This window comes from Lingula anatina, chromosome 3, assembly GCF_051362555.1.
Source record: "Lingula anatina isolate TDL-2025a chromosome 3, LinAna3.0, whole genome shotgun sequence".
NCBI classification, from domain to species: Eukaryota; Metazoa; Brachiopoda; class Lingulata; order Lingulida; family Lingulidae; genus Lingula; species Lingula anatina.
Window position 1 is genome coordinate 13937686 of NC_141769.1, and position 17500 is coordinate 13955185.

The following is a 17500-nucleotide window of genomic DNA, read 5'->3' on the forward strand; positions in this document are numbered from 1 at the left end:
TGTTAACCAAAACTTAGCGCTATCCACTCTGTCGAACGTACATGTGTATGGAAGTGCAACTTTATTGATGCGGGAAAATAATTACGTATGAAACAATATATTTGAATGTACTGTTACAGTGCTATAGTTGCTTTATGAAAGTAAAACGCGTTCGACAGTCATACATGTCTTAAAAGACAAATGAGCAGCGGTATGCTATTCATTGCTATCACTGTGATGTGATGTGCTCCCGAATTGTGACAAATATGTGCAACTAAAACATTGGCGTCATCTCCTTTCCTTACTCTGTACTATAGGTCTCTCTAGCTGTAACAATTGCTGTTATAAAACAATTATGAAACTATTATGAAACTGTTATAAAGCTATTATAAAACTGTTATAAAACTCTTATAAAACTCTTATAAAATTATTATAAAATTTTTATAAAACTATTACAGAACAGTTTAACTGTTGTAAAAAGTTATAAAACTGTTATAAAAGTGAGAAAAAGACGCCCTTAGTCCAATTTTTTAACGGCTAGAAAGGCCTCTGGTAGAGTTTCACGTCCCCGTGGCATGCCCAGGTGGAAGATTTTTGTGCACCCCCCCCCCCCCCCACACACACACACACACACCACCACCACCACCACCATCACCACCACCACCACACCAAAGGCACGAACGTGTATGTGTGGATAAATAGACACGGAGGTATTCTTAACAAAAGTTAAGGTATTGTTGATGAAAAGGATTTAATCCAGGATTTCGAATAGGGTTGCGATTAAGATTCTGTCCTTCAGAGTTTCAAATACCCACCAGATGGTTTACAGTTTATCAGTATCACAGTTGTCAGTCATGTCTTCTCTATCTGGTCTTCTCTGTAAGAATCAAATATGATAACGCAACCAACCGGGCTCGTAGTAGCTAGTGCTAGTACAAAGCACACGCTATTATTTATTTATTTATTTATTTCAAAAAAAGCATCAACCACTTCATTTTGAACTCAATGGTGATATAAGGCTTAAAAAGGTTTTCTCAGTTAAAGATTTAGGCCATTGTCAAAACTTATTAGAACCTCCAACCCATGAAAGATTGCATTTATTCGGTACATCTAAACTTTGTCCAAGGAATGTGCCTGGGATTTCATAACAAAAGCTTCGTTTTTTAGTCATGGTAGGGGGTATCGTTTAAGTGATAATTATGTAAATTGTGATATAATTGCTAATTAGCATACATGTCAACTATCCCGGATAAAAAAACGAATCTCCAGGTCTCCTGTACGGGTAATCAAATCTGGATAAAAGTGACTTTGAAACGTCCGCTAACGTCCTGTCTAAAATTCCTAAATCAAAACAATTTTAGTTGTGTTTATATTTTTAGGCAAACTATTGAAAATCGATTTGTCTTCACAGTAATCGGGTAATCTTTTGACTCCCCCCCCCCCCCCCCCCCCCCCCCGCCCCTCCCACTGTGCAAAATTATAGAATCTTCAAATTTTAGATTTCCAGAGGTTGGCATCTCTGAATCAGACACACATCAAGAATTTAAGACACATTTCGGTTTATGCTCAAGGGGGCTATCAGACCATGTTGTCTGCACATGTGCATTTGTAACTGAGTATCAGTTTTTAGGGTATAAATATCAGGCTAAGAAAACCTATGAAGCGTTTTATCTCATAACTATTGGGTAATAATGTAAGGATATGAAAATCTGTTGAAATAAGCCTTTTATTGATATGCAACATGTCGTTCGGTTAAGAAGATAGCCCCGTTCCTGCCAATCCCCCTCTCCGCATCTTAAAGTGTGGGTTAAGGGTTTTTTAATTTTTCCAAATTGTTGCAGTGTTATAGCGATAAATTGCCAGGAGAGAAAGACCAAAGGTTGGTTAGTCGGTGAAAAAATGGATTTTTTGTGTTGGTAACCACTTGAAAAGTAAAACCAATTAAATTAAGCATCTTTGGCTTTCTGTAGATTCACTTGCTGATCCGACATTATAATAGTCTGCTTGTGGATTTGGTTTCACAAACACTGGAAAATACACTGTTGTCCGTTCCATATATTTGTGAATATCATGTAACTCACGACTTTTGTTTGTCTTAAGATATTGCAAACATAACATGGATATAACCACATGAACATGACTAGAACGAGGAATTATAGTATATAGTACTATACTTCCTTGACCAGAACGACATTAAGATGCAAGTGAAACACGCACTACGCTGGCAAATTCAAAAAAATATTTATCGTTATAACGTACTTTCCTGAAATGAATTATGGTAATATATAAGACTTTTAGGAAGTTAATTTTTTACTGAGTACTGTATGCCCTTATTTTGTTTAAACATGCTCTACTGGGTTCTTTTCTTGGTTTCAGGAACGTTGTTTCATGTCCAAAAGAAATTGATGGAAGATATTTTTGAATATGTAGGCTGGGTGCTCTAACCAGCCGTGGACTGATAGTAAAAAATCCCCAGTTCAATGTCAAACAAAAAAGAAATGAAGGACGGGTCCAATGGATCAAAATAAGTACACCGCGACCCAAGCACATGTAGAGTGAAGGAAAGAAGACCATTTGCCAAATACTAACGCGCAACCAAACTCTGTCATGCCGTTCTTGCTTGTGTTCTGACCGACAAGGTTCCAGGCCTTTGAAACGATAATTGCCGTTGTCTAACGCGTGCCTTGAGTTTGGTAGCATAAATGCACAAATTAACGCGTCTAGCCACTTGCTAACGACCCCAACGTAAAATTGCTTGCCACAAGCTTAGCGTTTCGTTACACAAACAAATTGGCCAGCTTCCGTCCTGGTCTCTGCATAGGCCCCCTACGGCTTCTTTTCATACGGCAGCAATGCGTTCTCAACGATGTCCGGTGTGGCATGATAGACCCGTTCCGTGACAAAATCGTTCTGCACATGCGCATTAAGGGTAGATTGCAAGAAGGAACTGCCGGTATGACGATGTCGTCCTAAGTAGGCGCTATGTTTGCACTGAACTATGCTCTTTCAATTCATAATTCAGTGGTTTATGTCATGAGAGAGTATGTATTTGATAATCTTATAACTATACGGGGGAATGCTGGAAATGAGCTTTTGATCGTGACTGAACTGTTTTGCTCTGTGAGAAAAACGTGCTAGATCTACATATGTAAGACTCGTAGTATAAATTTTTTCACGCTACAATGTTCTTTCAATTCAGAGTTAAGTAATTTTCGTTAAAATTAAATTGTGTGTTTGATAAAACTATAAATTTCTCTGCGGGAAAATGTTGGAAATGCATGTGCAGCTACGTACTGTAAGTCAACGGACTGCTACCCCCGCGTGAATAATCCGTCAGGACGGTTTATTCACGACGACGGTTTCTTCACGTGACACCTGCTCACACGTTATCACTGTTTTAAAAAGCATTAAAAAACCTTTTTAATTAAAGAACATTTTGGTTAACTTTTATCTTTTAATCTTAAATACTTTAATGTTAGTTTTTAATTTATATTTGTAGTTTAAGTTTTTAATGACTGGAGTTTTTAATTTGGGCATTTGTGCTTATTAATCTGAGGCTCGAGTAAGAAAACGCCTGATCCGTTTTTTGAGGCCTTGGTCCGGAGATCATGATATGAGGACCCTCAGGAATGTCGTTGATGGCCGGTGTGACAGGGATGGAAGTCCTAGGAGTGGTAGTCTGGGGTCTCATATGATTTGTACAGGTTAGGGTTAGTTGGAGTATTGGGGTTAGAATATGCACAAGGCAGTGGGAAGCGGAATGCGGTTCCTAGCGGACTTCCATTCCTGTTACACCGGTTCCCACTACCTCATGCATACCCTCTACCAGGGCGACTGATAGATTTTTACAGATATTCACAGATATGTCTCTAGCTAGATAGATGGTCATTTTGGGCTGAAGTCACCCTGTTGAGAAATCTCAAGGCTGATTACATGCCTGGTAATTGTTTGCGTAACTGCTCAGGCACTGCCACTTAGCAGGTCCAGTCTAAGTCAGACAGCAATCAAGGCAGTTAATTGCTCTGACTTTAATCACTTGCTCTTCTGTGACAGATAAAAAAGCCTTAGTCTGGTTGTGTAACGAGCAGTTATCACATCGTTGTGAAGCCCAGCTCATCCAGAGCGAATACAAACCCTTTGGCGCGCGCGCAGAGATAATTGTTTCCACATGGGATTTTTCAACAGGGTGACTTCAGCCCAAAATGACCATCTATCTAGCTAGAGACATATCTGTGAATATCTGTAAAAATCTATCAGTCGCCCTGGTAGAGGGAACTTTTGATCGTGCATATCGTTGGAATTGTTTTATACTGTCAGCCTTCCACATGTTATGCAATTTTTATTTAGGTGTTGTGCTGACACGGTGTTGTCGGATTTACTTATCGCATTCATTGATCATTTATTAACTTAGTATTTCTTCGACTTAATTGTTCATGATGCGTTTACTCAGTTTGGTATCTATACTGTTAGACATAGATTAATTGAAATGGCTTATCAGAAAGTGATAAGTCCACCAGATACGTAACATTTATCTTATCATTACATCAAAAGGCAATCATTTCCCGTATTAGGTAGAGAACATGGCAAATAAACAAATACAGACGTAGGCGTTTATTTTGCTTTGTGCCTACAGCTGCCTATTAAACACCGAAAGCAACAGCTTTATTTCTTAAGCTTACTACTGTGTACAAATCTAATATACATATTTTCCAATTGTCTGTAAATACATTTAGTAATAGAATTATTGCAACTCCAAATCGCAAGTCGTCTTTAACGAAACATCATCCCTTTGTCCTAAAAAGGATAAAGACAGCAATTGATTCATTTTTTATATACACACTTGAGTCATTTGTTCCTGTGAACGAAGGCGTCAATTCCATGTCTATAACCGCCAAACAGTAGCCTATGTATTCACTTAAAATATCTGCCTGTCTAGTGTGTGTGGAATCGCACGCCTTTTAAGAAGACTGTTTTGGCGTTTTCAAAGTGTTAGTGAAATTTCACAGCCCTTCATTTCGTTTATCTGCATAGACATTGTCACCACACTCGAGGAAGTTTGTAGCCAACATCGGTTTGTGATGTCACATGCAGTAGATGGTTAGATTTTATAGTCAGACTTATATCCATGTTTATTATGGTTTTGTAACATGCTTAGGATTAAGTTGGAATTAACCCACCATACAACAGTGAGCAGTCAGTTTTGTCAGATCAAATACTTTCCCGTTGTGAATGACTTTTCCTGTGGGTTTCTTTGTTGTCTGCTTGGCGTGCTTAGCCCATGCTTTAAACCAGGTTTTCAATATTTCCTTAGCTTTAGAATCTCTTCTCACTCTCATCTTGGCACTAGTCTCCGTTCTGTTAAGTTTTATATCATTCTTATTGTCCAACTGCTCAACAGCACGACGGATTTGTGCCACGTCTACTGAATCTTTTCCTGGTAATTTGTGACTTTTGTGATCTTTTTGACCCCGGAATGCTTGAGTAGGTAGAAGTATGTCTACATTGTGCCATTTAGTGTTTTGTGTCTTTTGTTCATTGACATAGTTTCCCTTGGAGGAGTAAGCTGTTCCTAGAAAAAAATCAAAATGCAGTTGTATTGACAAAGGCACATACAGAGGGACACAGGCAACAGGCCTACTCAACTACCAGACTCGGCACCGAATGATCCCGAATTCACCGGTAGATCGGACCACACTACTCGTTTTCAAGGTATGCGTCAGTACGCATTTCACAGTATCATACCACGGAACAAATTTTTGAGATGAGATGCGCTACTTTCCAACCCCGCTGAGAATCATCGCTATCACATCGCGTGCTAGGCAAGAGCGGTGTCGCGTCTGATACTTCGATGCTCGTCCTGACGCACACCTTGAAGAAAGGTAGTGTGGATTCAGGATCATTCGGTGCTGAGTCTGGTATTTGGGTAGGCCTGGGCAAGCTATGTCCAATTCAAAAGGGTTAACAAAGCCTCTCCGACCCAAGAGCTTGAGATTTTTGTCTTTCACATTGGTACATACTTTTAGTACTTAGAAACTATAAGTTCTTCTCTAATATTAAAAATTTCACAGGAATTTAAATTAATGCAAACTACATAACGCAAACCAAATTAATGTAACTGTCAAATTTGCTGAAACCTATGAATGAAAAAAACGTTAAAAACTTATTTTCACCCCTTTTACCCCTTGTTTTTGTTAAGGTCCCTTGACACGATTATTTCATAACAACAAATGTACATTTAAGAATACTTACTTAATCGAGTTAGCATAAGACCAAATTCTGAAGAGATGTTACTGTCATAATTCTTTCTTGTTGGCAACGCGTGGGTATGGAAAGTCAACTGGAAGCAGACGAGGGCTTGCAAAAGTGAGAACTCCATCATGTAAAAAACTGTGGAACCCTGTGCGACATATAGGCAGGCTCACCGCGTGAACCTTCAAGCAAACGGTTTGGTGAAATCTTCAAGTTAACAAGGAAAGCTATTTCCTCAAAAGTCCAAGTTTGTTGGGTGCACAACTCCCAACATATATTCAGTTGAGTTATAAAAACCGACCGGTTGAGCAAGTAAACAATGTTTCCACGACTTGGGGTAAAATGAAAATGACAATATTTGGACCTCAGTTAGCGTATCGTTAGATTTCATTATTTGAAATAGGCCGAACATCTATAGAGGCCATTCAGAATGAGTAAAACCGAGTGCTAGCTAGGCCACGACTTAAATATGGCAGACCTACATGAAAGGAAGACCGCTTAATCATGTAATGGTCTCTCCGCCTCTCACACGCCCTCCCACGCGTCGTCCCGGTCGAGGGACGACACGTGGGGAGTCGTGGCCTAGCTAGCACTCGGCTTTTCTCATTCTGAATGGCCTCAATGGGGTCCACTGAGCATACAAAACAGATAAATGAGCAACGTCCAATCAAACATATCAGCTGTTTATTCTGATTATTCATTAACTTTATATTTGCGCTCTACTATATAAGATACATGTACCCTCATTCACGTAAGTGGGCTAAGACCCACCAAACTCGTACTTAATTCCGGAATTACAAGATATGAATGGGGTGTCCCAAAATATACCAGCCTAGCCGGATATATGCTTCATTTACATTAGCAGGTAGATAGAATTTAGTTTTTTGGCAAATGATTAAAAACCTAATAAAATCTGTGGGTTATTTGTCTTGTTTCCCCGTCTTCTTTTAATTTAGCAAATCAAACTGACATTGCGCCAATTCCCACGGCCATAGTACCCGCGATCTGATACCATAAATGTCAAGTACTCATTTAGTTCAAAGTAAAGTTTACCGTCAAAATCCATAATCGATTTAATAACATTAATATTTAGAATGTCAGAGGTTTTTTTTAGACTCAGTGGAAACCTAAGGCGCTTCTGTATTTCACATATCCCAAGTTTGTTACTCACCGCGACTTTGCACTATGAGATTTGTCACGTGCCCATTAGGGACAGTAAGTATTGCAACATAGTAAAGGTAGAAGTTTTGTATTACATATATAAAGCAATGAAAGTTGGTTTCCGTGATAAAGATATTTTTCATTATTTTATTCTACAATAAACATGGGTATGAATTAATATAAATTTTGCTCGTGTAGCCATGTAAACTTTTAACGACCACTATCAATCTTTCGACTTTCGTATTCAGTCCTGGCTGTAAAAAATGCAAGAACAAATGTATCTGTCAACGGGTGAACTTTCAGTATTTTCTTTCCAATATCGTTACGTGTCTTTTCTATTAAGCATAGACAAATTTTAATAAGTCCATGTATTACATGTACGTCTTCAGTTTTAATTGCCTGTAAGGCAGAGATTTGCAGAAAGCAAATAACAAACGCAGACTTTGCATCAAGTCCGATAAAACTGGTTAACGAAGGAAGTGATTAATTTTCACTACCATGCTGTTGTGTTGTCAGACGGAACTGCACAGCATTTGGAATCTACTTATCAAAAACTATCTACTACTCAGAGTGTCACCATAGTTGAACGTAATTAATATCACATTGCTTGGCGCAAATTGAGACTGAGTGTGAAATCTTGATTTCCTGATCACCGCCAAAAAAGGCACAGAACTTAAGTTCTGCAATGAACTGTCGGAAAACAAACTACCGTGTTGACACTTAATATGGAATGCTTTTTCCAAATTATTTTTTCTTTGATATTTTCCAATTTTTCTGGGTAATAAATGAAACAAATAATTTAATCGCGTTTTAATATATTTTAATAATCTAGAAGTTCTTAAATTGAATTCATCAATAGAGAATTACAAAAATATGTGGCTGATGTGTCTTTAAACAAGCAGTCAAATGGGTTCCGTCTCCCGGTGGTAAATTTTGGATGCCTTGGGCGTGGCCTCTGAGTAGGTGCAGTCTGAGCATGCGTCTGTAAGGCTGTGTGAACCGTTCCACGTGAAATTAATTTGTCTGGCAGTGGGTATCTGTTTCGCTCCATGCTTGCAAGTGCATAAAGTATTGATACGTTTTCTCATAGGTGTGTGTGTGTCATTTGGCCCCTTGAAGAAGCTGCAGGGTTAACTTCGACGTTTTGTTCTGTAAAAGGCCAAGGAGGGTGGAATAAACGCAAGGGACTCGGCTTTGAGTATGGGAAGACCTCAATGAACTCTCTATCAAGCATCTGCGAAAGAGGGCACTGTTTAGATTTCGTATTGACCCAGTAAACACACCAAACTGTATCAACTAAATCATGGGCAGTATCAATGTATGTATGTATGTAGGACTAAGTGCAAAAGCTCAAGTATGTGACAGTGAAGTCAATATTGGTTTGAGGTTGTGCCAGGCCAGTTTTGTCTGGTCAAACGACAGGTCAGATTCCCATTCGCGTCAGTTTTAGCTGAAAATGTGGCTACAAGACAAAGTTATCAAAGCGGCAGTACATGAGATTTTTGCTGTCTTAAATATCTTTCAGGAGTCATCCCTCTACATGCACACTTTCAATGAATAGGTATACATCTTTATTTCAGATCTGACGAAAATTCCTTTGCTTTCAATATGTTTAATTCCATTCCAGGAAATAAAAAACACACGGAGACTTGAATATTTAGCCACTAAACGTTACTGTTTTTCTCTCTCTCGGAAAAAAATCTGGACACTGAATTTCTTAACCACTGGATGTTGAATTATTGTTTCAGAGTGTTCCCTTGGTGATAGGGAGAGAGTAGGAAAAAAAATCTACACCTCCGTTGTGTCTTTACCCAATGAGGCAGCAATGGTCTATCAGGCTGCTTACATGGAAAGTTTTTCCAAGGAAGTTTATGGTACCATCTGGAGAAACACCATTTTGTTTAATTCTCTGGACTTCTCTCCATATTTGCAGCAACTGGGTTAAATTCAGGGATTTTAACCAGTCGTATATTTTCTCGAGATCACTTCTGTTGTCACGATCCTTAAAAATGGGAGTTGGTGTCGGCAACGGATAGTTTTTTGCTATCTCTAAGAGTATTTTGAACTCCGCCATTATTTTCTTAATTAGGTCGTTCTTCAGTTTTTCAGCATACGTTCCTGTAAGTATTGAAGGTTCATCAGTTACATTGTATCTTTATCACAGTTTCACACAAGAGTTTACAAGTATGTGTGAATCAACTTTATTAGAAGTGAAAAAGAGTGCATGTCTATTAAAACCTAGTATTCTTGAATCAAAACCCTGCACACAGCCCCTTTAATAATTGTCTACCGGTATATGTGTAAAATGAACAATTACTCCCCTGGCCCAGTTCTAAAATGTGACCAACTAATGAGCGCTCTAAAGGTGTGCTTGGAGTTAAGATGGGACAACCTAACTTATAACGTTCCACTTTGTATCTTAGCGGGTCGTCAGGTTATTATGGCTTTTATGTTCAGGGCAGTGGTGGATTGAGGCTGTCTTCTGGGTCTTCCGGAAGACAGTCAGATTTTCAAGTTTACTTTGATGGGTATCTAACTTTTTTGTCGGAAAAAATAGAGGATGGATTTACAAAGATACTTTGGAAGACTGTCAGAAAATTTATCTGGATCCGCCCCTGTCAGGGAAACACTCTAATCGCTCTGGCGTCCCACCCACCTTCATTTTACATGAGGCACATGTAAGAATTGACTTCCTTGGGGTAAAATCGGGCGATATGCTGATATAGTACATACTAAGATAGGACGAAACATCTTCAATGAAATAATTCTCATTTCAAACAGCATGAACAACAGGAAAGGGTAGAAATCCTCACACGAATGTCAAATTATTTTCATACGAGGCCAAAAATTAGCACTGCCTCCATGGAACCTTCGTTAATACCCAGGAATATTGTAATAACATTAATTACGTACCAATAAACGTTGCCGAACACTGACCAGCCACACAAACGGCTAGAAACAGCAGGCATGGTAGTTTAACGTCCATCTAGAATGAGAAACAAAAATAATACTATCTAGCATCTGCCTTGTTTATCAGGTCAACGAACTTATTCACACAACCCTCTTGATAACAAATTTAACTATCGGTTATCAGTGAATAAGTGCTGATCACACCCATTGCAAAAACATCATGTTTAATGTGATAATAAATAACATTCCACACTATGTTAGACTATTGGCATTAGATGAGAAAAAAACCTTGATATAACCACAATACATTATCCGCTTAAAAATGCATACAATATATGCATGCATGCATTAACAAAACACAAGTATCATGTCTACATACCAAGTAACTAAAAAGTTTTTTTTTTTTTTTACTATTTTCTTTCTATGTAACCACCATAATTGAGTCTAAAGTACATACGTAAAACTAGAAAAAGTTTAAAAGTTAGCTGCTCCTGCGGGCTACCCTCTCATATCAAGGGGGCACTAAAATACAAAATCACACTATGGGCTTTTAAACATTTTTGTAACAGACTACCAGCTGCAGCGCACTCTGTGGTCAGAGAGTAAATGCGGGCTACTGATATAGCTTCAGTCAGGGTCTAACAATGTATCATTCTATTAAATCTGATATATAGAAATAATGGCATACATACATTTATACAATTATCTCGACAGATGATAAGACTGAGCAGTACAAAATGTTGTACTTTTGACTTCCAGGGGCTGAACGCACTGGAGATAAAGCGACAATTCTTGATTTTCTGTGCACGTACTGGAGGCAAAACGCTGTCCAAAGCAAAAGCCATAAGCTGTGCACTATAACGTTACTTCAGACACAGTGTCTCTATGTCCAAGCAGTTAAAACGCACCGAAAAGTGATTCATAGGCATTCAGACGTGTTACATATTGAATTGAAGGCTACATCCTGCATGTTAAGCATATGTTACAGAAAAAAAAACGACTGTAATTTTTACTACGGTACCACCCTCAACAAATTGAAATGCTAGTTTTGATGTTACTGAATGTGTCTCATTACAACACGGGCCAAAACATCACAGAGTGAAATGAGTGTCAATCTTACTTGAAACTGACCAAGATTACGAAAAACTGACACAAGAAAAAAACTGATTCAAACTGAATAATTTGCTGTTCAGAAAATAACTAAAGAATACCGGTGTGACAGAAATGGTATTCCTAGGAATGGAAATCCGGGGTCCCATATGACCAATACAGGTTAGGGTTAGTCGTACCACTGGGTTAGTTTATGGGACGAATGTCGCCTGTAGGTGATGGGGGACGGACCAGTTCCTAGCGGACTACCCTTCCTGGCACTTGACTGATACAGCAAATAATTAACTAAATAGAAAGATGTATGAAACACTCGCATTAAAAGCTACATGTAATAAATAAAAAAAAAGATTCAAAACAGTCCTTCACCCAAGTTCGAAGTTATCTCAGAACTCTGAGGCAGTAAAAGTCCGTCATTCATGACGTTAATGGGTCACCATAGACGTTGTATCAGTTGGTGACTTATTTGTTGTGTATGGTGGATGGACAGAACACGATCAATGTCGAATATTACATCAGACAAACACTTAATATAATCTTCTTATACATGGCCGTGATTGCTTTTGAGACATCTTACAGTTTGACAAAATGTAAACCGTGTTTTCTACATTCGCAAAGGTGTCATAAGGTATCATAAAAGCATCATTCTTGCCAATCCCGACTCTTTTTTGCTCTTGTTGAGAGGCTATTTTTGCCGACCTTTGTCCTTGTCACCTTGAAAGTCACGGTCGCACTGTTGTGCTACTGAGATAAAGCTGATTAAGTTGACAGAATCTCCACTCTGATTAAGTTAGGATTAAGTGAGCAAGATGTTTTCATTAGTATTCAAACCTCATAATAAAGAGCTCACGACTTTTACAACCCGGGATGAGTGAATAAAACGGTTTACCAAACAATATTATCATCTAAACGTATATCCTCTTAATTTCAGTTTTGTTGGCAAATATGATCGAGCTAGAATTTTGATCATTCAATCTAGATTAAAGGTATCAGTGTTTATCGCCATCTTTTAATTCTTATTTTATTGATCTGTATATTTATTTACTAATTTTCTTTTTGCCACGTTTGTCAGTGGACAGTCGGCATCAACAAATGTACACACGCAATGTGTCAGCCTCTTCTACAAGTCATTTCTTCCGTGACACTTAGACTGGGTTCCCATGCCTAGATCGATCCATCTGGATCGACCTAACTCCCTGGGGAGTCTCACTAAATTGCTATCAAATAACCGGCTTATATCTCTGTCACGCCTACCGAATCAGCTAGGGGGTAAAGATAATTACCCCCTAACAGCTTTACTAGGCGTGACAGACATTTTAGCCGGCCAAGTTGACAGCAATTTAGTGAGACTCCCCAGAGAGATAGATCGATCCAGATGGATCGATCTAGGCATGGGAACCCAGTCTAAGTGTCACGGAAGAAATGACTTGTAGAAGAGGCTGACACATTGCGTGTGTACATTGTTGATGCCGACTGTGGGAATGTGGGAATGGTCTCCAAGTGTCTATCCCCTAGAATCATCAACCCAGAAAACACGTAACGTTACAAAACCGTTACCATAACGTTTATATGACTAAAAAACGTTATGGTGACGTTGCAAAACGTTCTGTGTTTGCTGGGAACAATGATAGATTCAGTGGAAGAAAAAAATTCTCTTTATCCAAAACAATATGGCAGAACCAACACCTCCTCTCCCCCCACCCTCACCCCTAAAATAAGAAAAGAAAGACTCACTAAATTGCTATCAAATAACCGGCTTATATCTCTGTCACGCCTACCGAATCAGCTAGGGGGTAAAGATAATTACCCCCTAACAGCTTTACTAGGCGTGACAGACATTTTAGCCGGCCAAGTTGACAGCAATTTAGTGAGACTCCCCAGAGAGATAGATCGATCCAGATGGATCGATCTAGGCATGGGAACCCAGTCTAAGTGTCACGGAAGAAATGACTTGTAGAAGAGGCTGACACATTGCGTGTGTACATTGTTGATGCCGACTGTGGGAATGTGGGAATGGTCTCCAAGTGTCTATCCCCTAGAATCATCAACCCAGAAAACACGTAACGTTACAAAACCGTTACCATAACGTTTATATGACTAAAAAACGTTATGGTGACGTTGCAAAACGTTCTGTGTTTGCTGGGAACAATGATAGATTCAGTGGAAGAAAAAAATTCTCTTTATCCAAAACAATATGGCAGAACCAACACCTCCTCTCCCCCCACCCTCACCCCTAAAATAAGAAAAGAAAGACTCACTAAATTGCTATCAAATAACCGGCTTATATCTCTGTCACGCCTACCGAATCAGCTAGGGGGTAAAGATAATTACCCCCTAACAGCTTTACTAGGCGTGACAGACATTTTAGCCGGCCAAGTTGACAGCAATTTAGTGAGACTCCCCAGAGAGATAGATCGATCCAGATGGATCGATCTAGGCATGGGAACCCAGTCTAAGTGTCACGGAAGAAATGACTTGTAGAAGAGGCTGACACATTGCGTGTGTACATTGTTGATGCCGACTGTGGGAATGTGGGAATGGTCTCCAAGTGTCTATCCCCTAGAATCATCAACCCAGAAAACACGTAACGTTACAAAACCGTTACCATAACGTTTATATGACTAAAAAACGTTATGGTGACGTTGCAAAACGTTCTGTGTTTGCTGGGAACAATGATAGATTCAGTGGAAGAAAAAAATTCTCTTTATCCAAAACAATATGGCAGAACCAACACCTCCTCTCCCCCCACCCTCACCCCTAAAATAAGAAAAGAAAGACCTTTTCTTTTACTTGAAAGTGAAAACCCATCCCATGTTTTAAAAATCTGGTCATAAAATAGCATAAAAATCAAATGTGCTACTAACTTCCGCCAATGTGCCATTTTTCAAATCAGTGCTTATAAAAGCTAAATCTATAGAACAATATGTGGTTGGTTATTGCAGCTATTCATGCGAAAAATTATAATTTGGAATTTCGTGAGAGGCTGGCTGTGATGATACGTTTATATCACCGCTCAAATATCTCAACAGCAGTTCTGTAGTAAACAAGGGGGAGGTTCTTAAAATACGAGCCCTTGTCTCCCCTTTGATTAAACAACTTGAAGAATGGCATGGAGCATATTAGATCAAATTTTGACTCAGAGTGAACCTTCTAAAACCCTTTTCGACCAAAAGGGTGGTTCCGTCATCCCCCAACCCCACCCCCACCTCTATGAGCCTCAGGTTCAGGTTATTATCGTGTTGAAATACTCGACATGAGTATGTCAGCATGACCAACATACAAAAACAGTGAATGTTGAAGTTATAATAATCAAATATAAAATTAGTTGTTAAGGAGAAAAGGAAATGGAGAGGGACCAAACCATTACTTTTTCGTTATATATTTTACGACAGATAAAATAAACCGTTATGTTGTCTTTCGTCATTCCAGCGTTTTTTTTTTAATTTCCCTTCTTTTTGAATCCTAAGCGAAACTGCTCAAAGTAGCGATATGTGGTATTTGCATTACTAGCACTTGTCCTTTCAGTGGATATATTTATCCAATATTAAACAGTGACGAGTTTCGTATATTATAAACACAGTATAATAAGTGCACATACCTTCTTGACAGTCGATGGAATTAAGCACGGCGCAGTGCAGCTTCACCTTGTTGCTGTATCATTGTCGCATCGGGACAGAGTTCAAGGCGTTTAACCTGGTCCCATCATCTTATCGAGCTGTGCCCGGGAGTTCGGCAAATGTCTAAAACAGATGTTAGGTTCGTGCACTCCCCATTATGGCTGACTATCTTTTTATTTAATTTAGTCGTGTCATACAAAGGAACGACCAAAGAGCAAAACTACACTCTCATTATGAAGTGTTTTTGCTTTTTTTTTTTTTTCTTTTTCTAGGAAAATGTTTTTATTTTATTTTATTTTATTTATTTATTTATTTATTTATTTATTTATTATATTTAAAAGAGTTTGGAAATGTTGGTTTATTCATTTCACTATATTTTCTTCGAGACCAGTTCCATTTGCTGGCCGCCCCAAACAAAACAATGTCCATCATTTTTCTCATAAAAGAACAGAGAATGTGTTTCATCCAGGGCACATCCAGAATCCAGAGCAAGTTGATCTGTGAACTAACAGATCTGCGGATCAAATATACCCGACCCACTTGAAAGCTTGCAGCATAATCCCCTGATAGGCACAGAATAGATTCCCCGAGGGATTACGCGGCAAGCTTATTAGTGAGCTGGCCATATTTGATCCGCGGATCTGTTACTCCGCGGATCAACTTTGATTTTGAATGCGGCCTTATGTAGTCGCCAATAAGTTGATTCAAACTCCACTTAAGTGAATAGGGTGGAAAATAAGACAACCTAGGAAAGATAGGCCTATAGGTATTTTGTTTAATCTGAATTGTAAGTAGAAGCACAAGAAATAAAGAAAACATTTTTTGACTTTCACAATATCAGCAAGTCAAGCAGTCAATATTGAATTACATGTAGCTCAGTTATATCAGCATGCATAGGCCTATATCATGTATATGTTGAAATTTGATTAACAGCATGCGAAAAACAGACTAGACATATTATCGTAATGCTTGTATTTGCACGGACATATCCATAGGGTATATATATGAATTCTGTTTTCTGCCAGCTGTTTCGGCCTGAAGGCCTCATCAGGGGCGTAAACAGATCTAATAAAAATACAGAAAGTGGACAGTGGCTACAAACGGATAGATCTAATGCGATATGTCGCGTCAATTTGCGAGTGACGTTTGCGCTATGTACATCATGTGCACTGGTAACAAAGGAATGCGGCTATATTATGTAATAAATGAATGTGATTTTATAACATAATAAATACAGAAATATCTTCGGAATATCAGAAGTTGAAAGAGCAAAGATTTAGCAGGTATTTTCTAGAATGTCTGCATTTACTGATGAGTTCTGTTTTAGAGTTCAGGATTTTGTGTTTTTCCGTCGTAATAATGTAAAATTTTCCCCATAGGCATAGCTGGCATCGTTTAGTAGTATTTATATTTGAATATGGTCGTGCTTTCCTTAATAGTGTCCCTTTCAGCCAATAATTAATTTTTGTGTCCTTAAAAGTTCAAATATAGTTGCTTAATGAGGGTTGGTGTCCTTTGACTAGGCAGCTGAAAGTCTTGTGGTTATTATATCTATACTTAAATTCACATTCAGAGATGCCAATATATTCCTTTGTTTAATTTTTTGTTGCCACTGTTGCATTATAAATTACATTTTTTTCTAGACATTTGCCATTCATTTGGGCATTCACTTTTTATACTACAGTTTCAAGTTAATACTTCTGATACAATGTCAGTAGTCGTACTGTTATTGATTATACTGTTGTTCTTAGCTTTAATGATTTGGGCAATTTTGTCCATACAGCTATAGCTGATTTTAATGTGTTTTTGTTTAACATCTTGCACAACAAAGAACCTGCTGGGAAATGAGATTTAACAAGCTGTAAAAAGGCTTTAACAACATTGGTCTGTACAATTCCACTAAATGGCGGATTGAACCATCAGATATTTTTTTCTTGTTTTCGCAGTAAACGTTTGTATAGTGGAGTGCGTGGTGGAAACCAGCTGACTCGAGTGCGCCTTGGTACTTTCTATTTGCTGCCCCTCGGAGATATTTACGAATTTAGATGCGAAAGCAAATGCATCGTTGAATAGCTTTTGAGTTATTTCGAACGTCAGAAACGTGTAGTTTTCCTTATTTGTTAGTCCTTTGAACAAGTTTATAGCCGAAACGGTGTCCTTTTATTGGTTAACTCTCGTTTTTAGCGGCAGTTCTTTGTTAATTCTGTTCAGTGTTTTGTTACTAATTTCCCCGATGTTGCTTCTGGCCAGGTTTATTAGTCTGCATTGGACGTTGTTGGAAATTGTCTTTGTGGTCTTTGACCGTAATCAAAGCTTCATTCTCACCTCGGTTTTCAATGCGGTTGTCTAATTCCGGTTTGCTTGCAATTGAGTTTAGCTTCGTTTGTTGATCTTATTTTTTAGTTTCATCAGGTGCTCTGCCTTTAAGTACAATAATAATAAAAGCTTCATTCTCACCTTGGATCTCAATACTTTCG

The 17500-nt window shown here is 38.5% G+C and overlaps 1 protein-coding gene and 1 long non-coding RNA gene across 2 annotated transcripts; both read right to left on the reverse strand.

Moving 5' to 3' along the window:
- Window positions 1-4591: 4591 nt before the first annotated feature.
- Window positions 4592-6594, reverse strand: LOC106170033 (uncharacterized). Its single transcript, XM_013549743.2, has 2 exons — window positions 6229-6594; window positions 4592-5548 (listed from the first exon to the last, which is right to left on the reverse strand). Exons 1-2 carry the CDS (start codon window positions 6356-6358, stop codon window positions 5148-5150), a joined length of 531 nt encoding a protein of 176 aa, XP_013405197.1. The 5' UTR covers window positions 6359-6594; the 3' UTR covers window positions 4592-5147.
- A 2349-nt stretch (window positions 6595-8943) lies between these two features.
- LOC106170024 (uncharacterized) lies at window positions 8944-15120 on the reverse strand. The gene is made up of 3 exons (XR_001239159.2): window positions 15005-15120; window positions 10303-10375; window positions 8944-9507 (listed from the first exon to the last, which is right to left on the reverse strand). It is a non-coding gene; the product is annotated as an uncharacterized LOC106170024 (long non-coding RNA).
- Window positions 15121-17500: the final 2380 nt, after the last annotated feature.

What these genes read in the sequence shown, in the direction of transcription:
- LOC106170033 (XM_013549743.2), bottom strand. Translation starts at nt 6,358, where the DNA reads ATGATGGAGTTCTCACTTTTGCAAGCCCTCGTCTGCTTCCAGTTGACT. An exon ending in TCTTATGCTAACTCGATTAA is followed by an intron (nt 5,549 to 6,228) that starts GTAAGTATTCTT and finishes ATTTTTTTCTAG; the next exon opens with GAACAGCTTACTCCTCCAAG.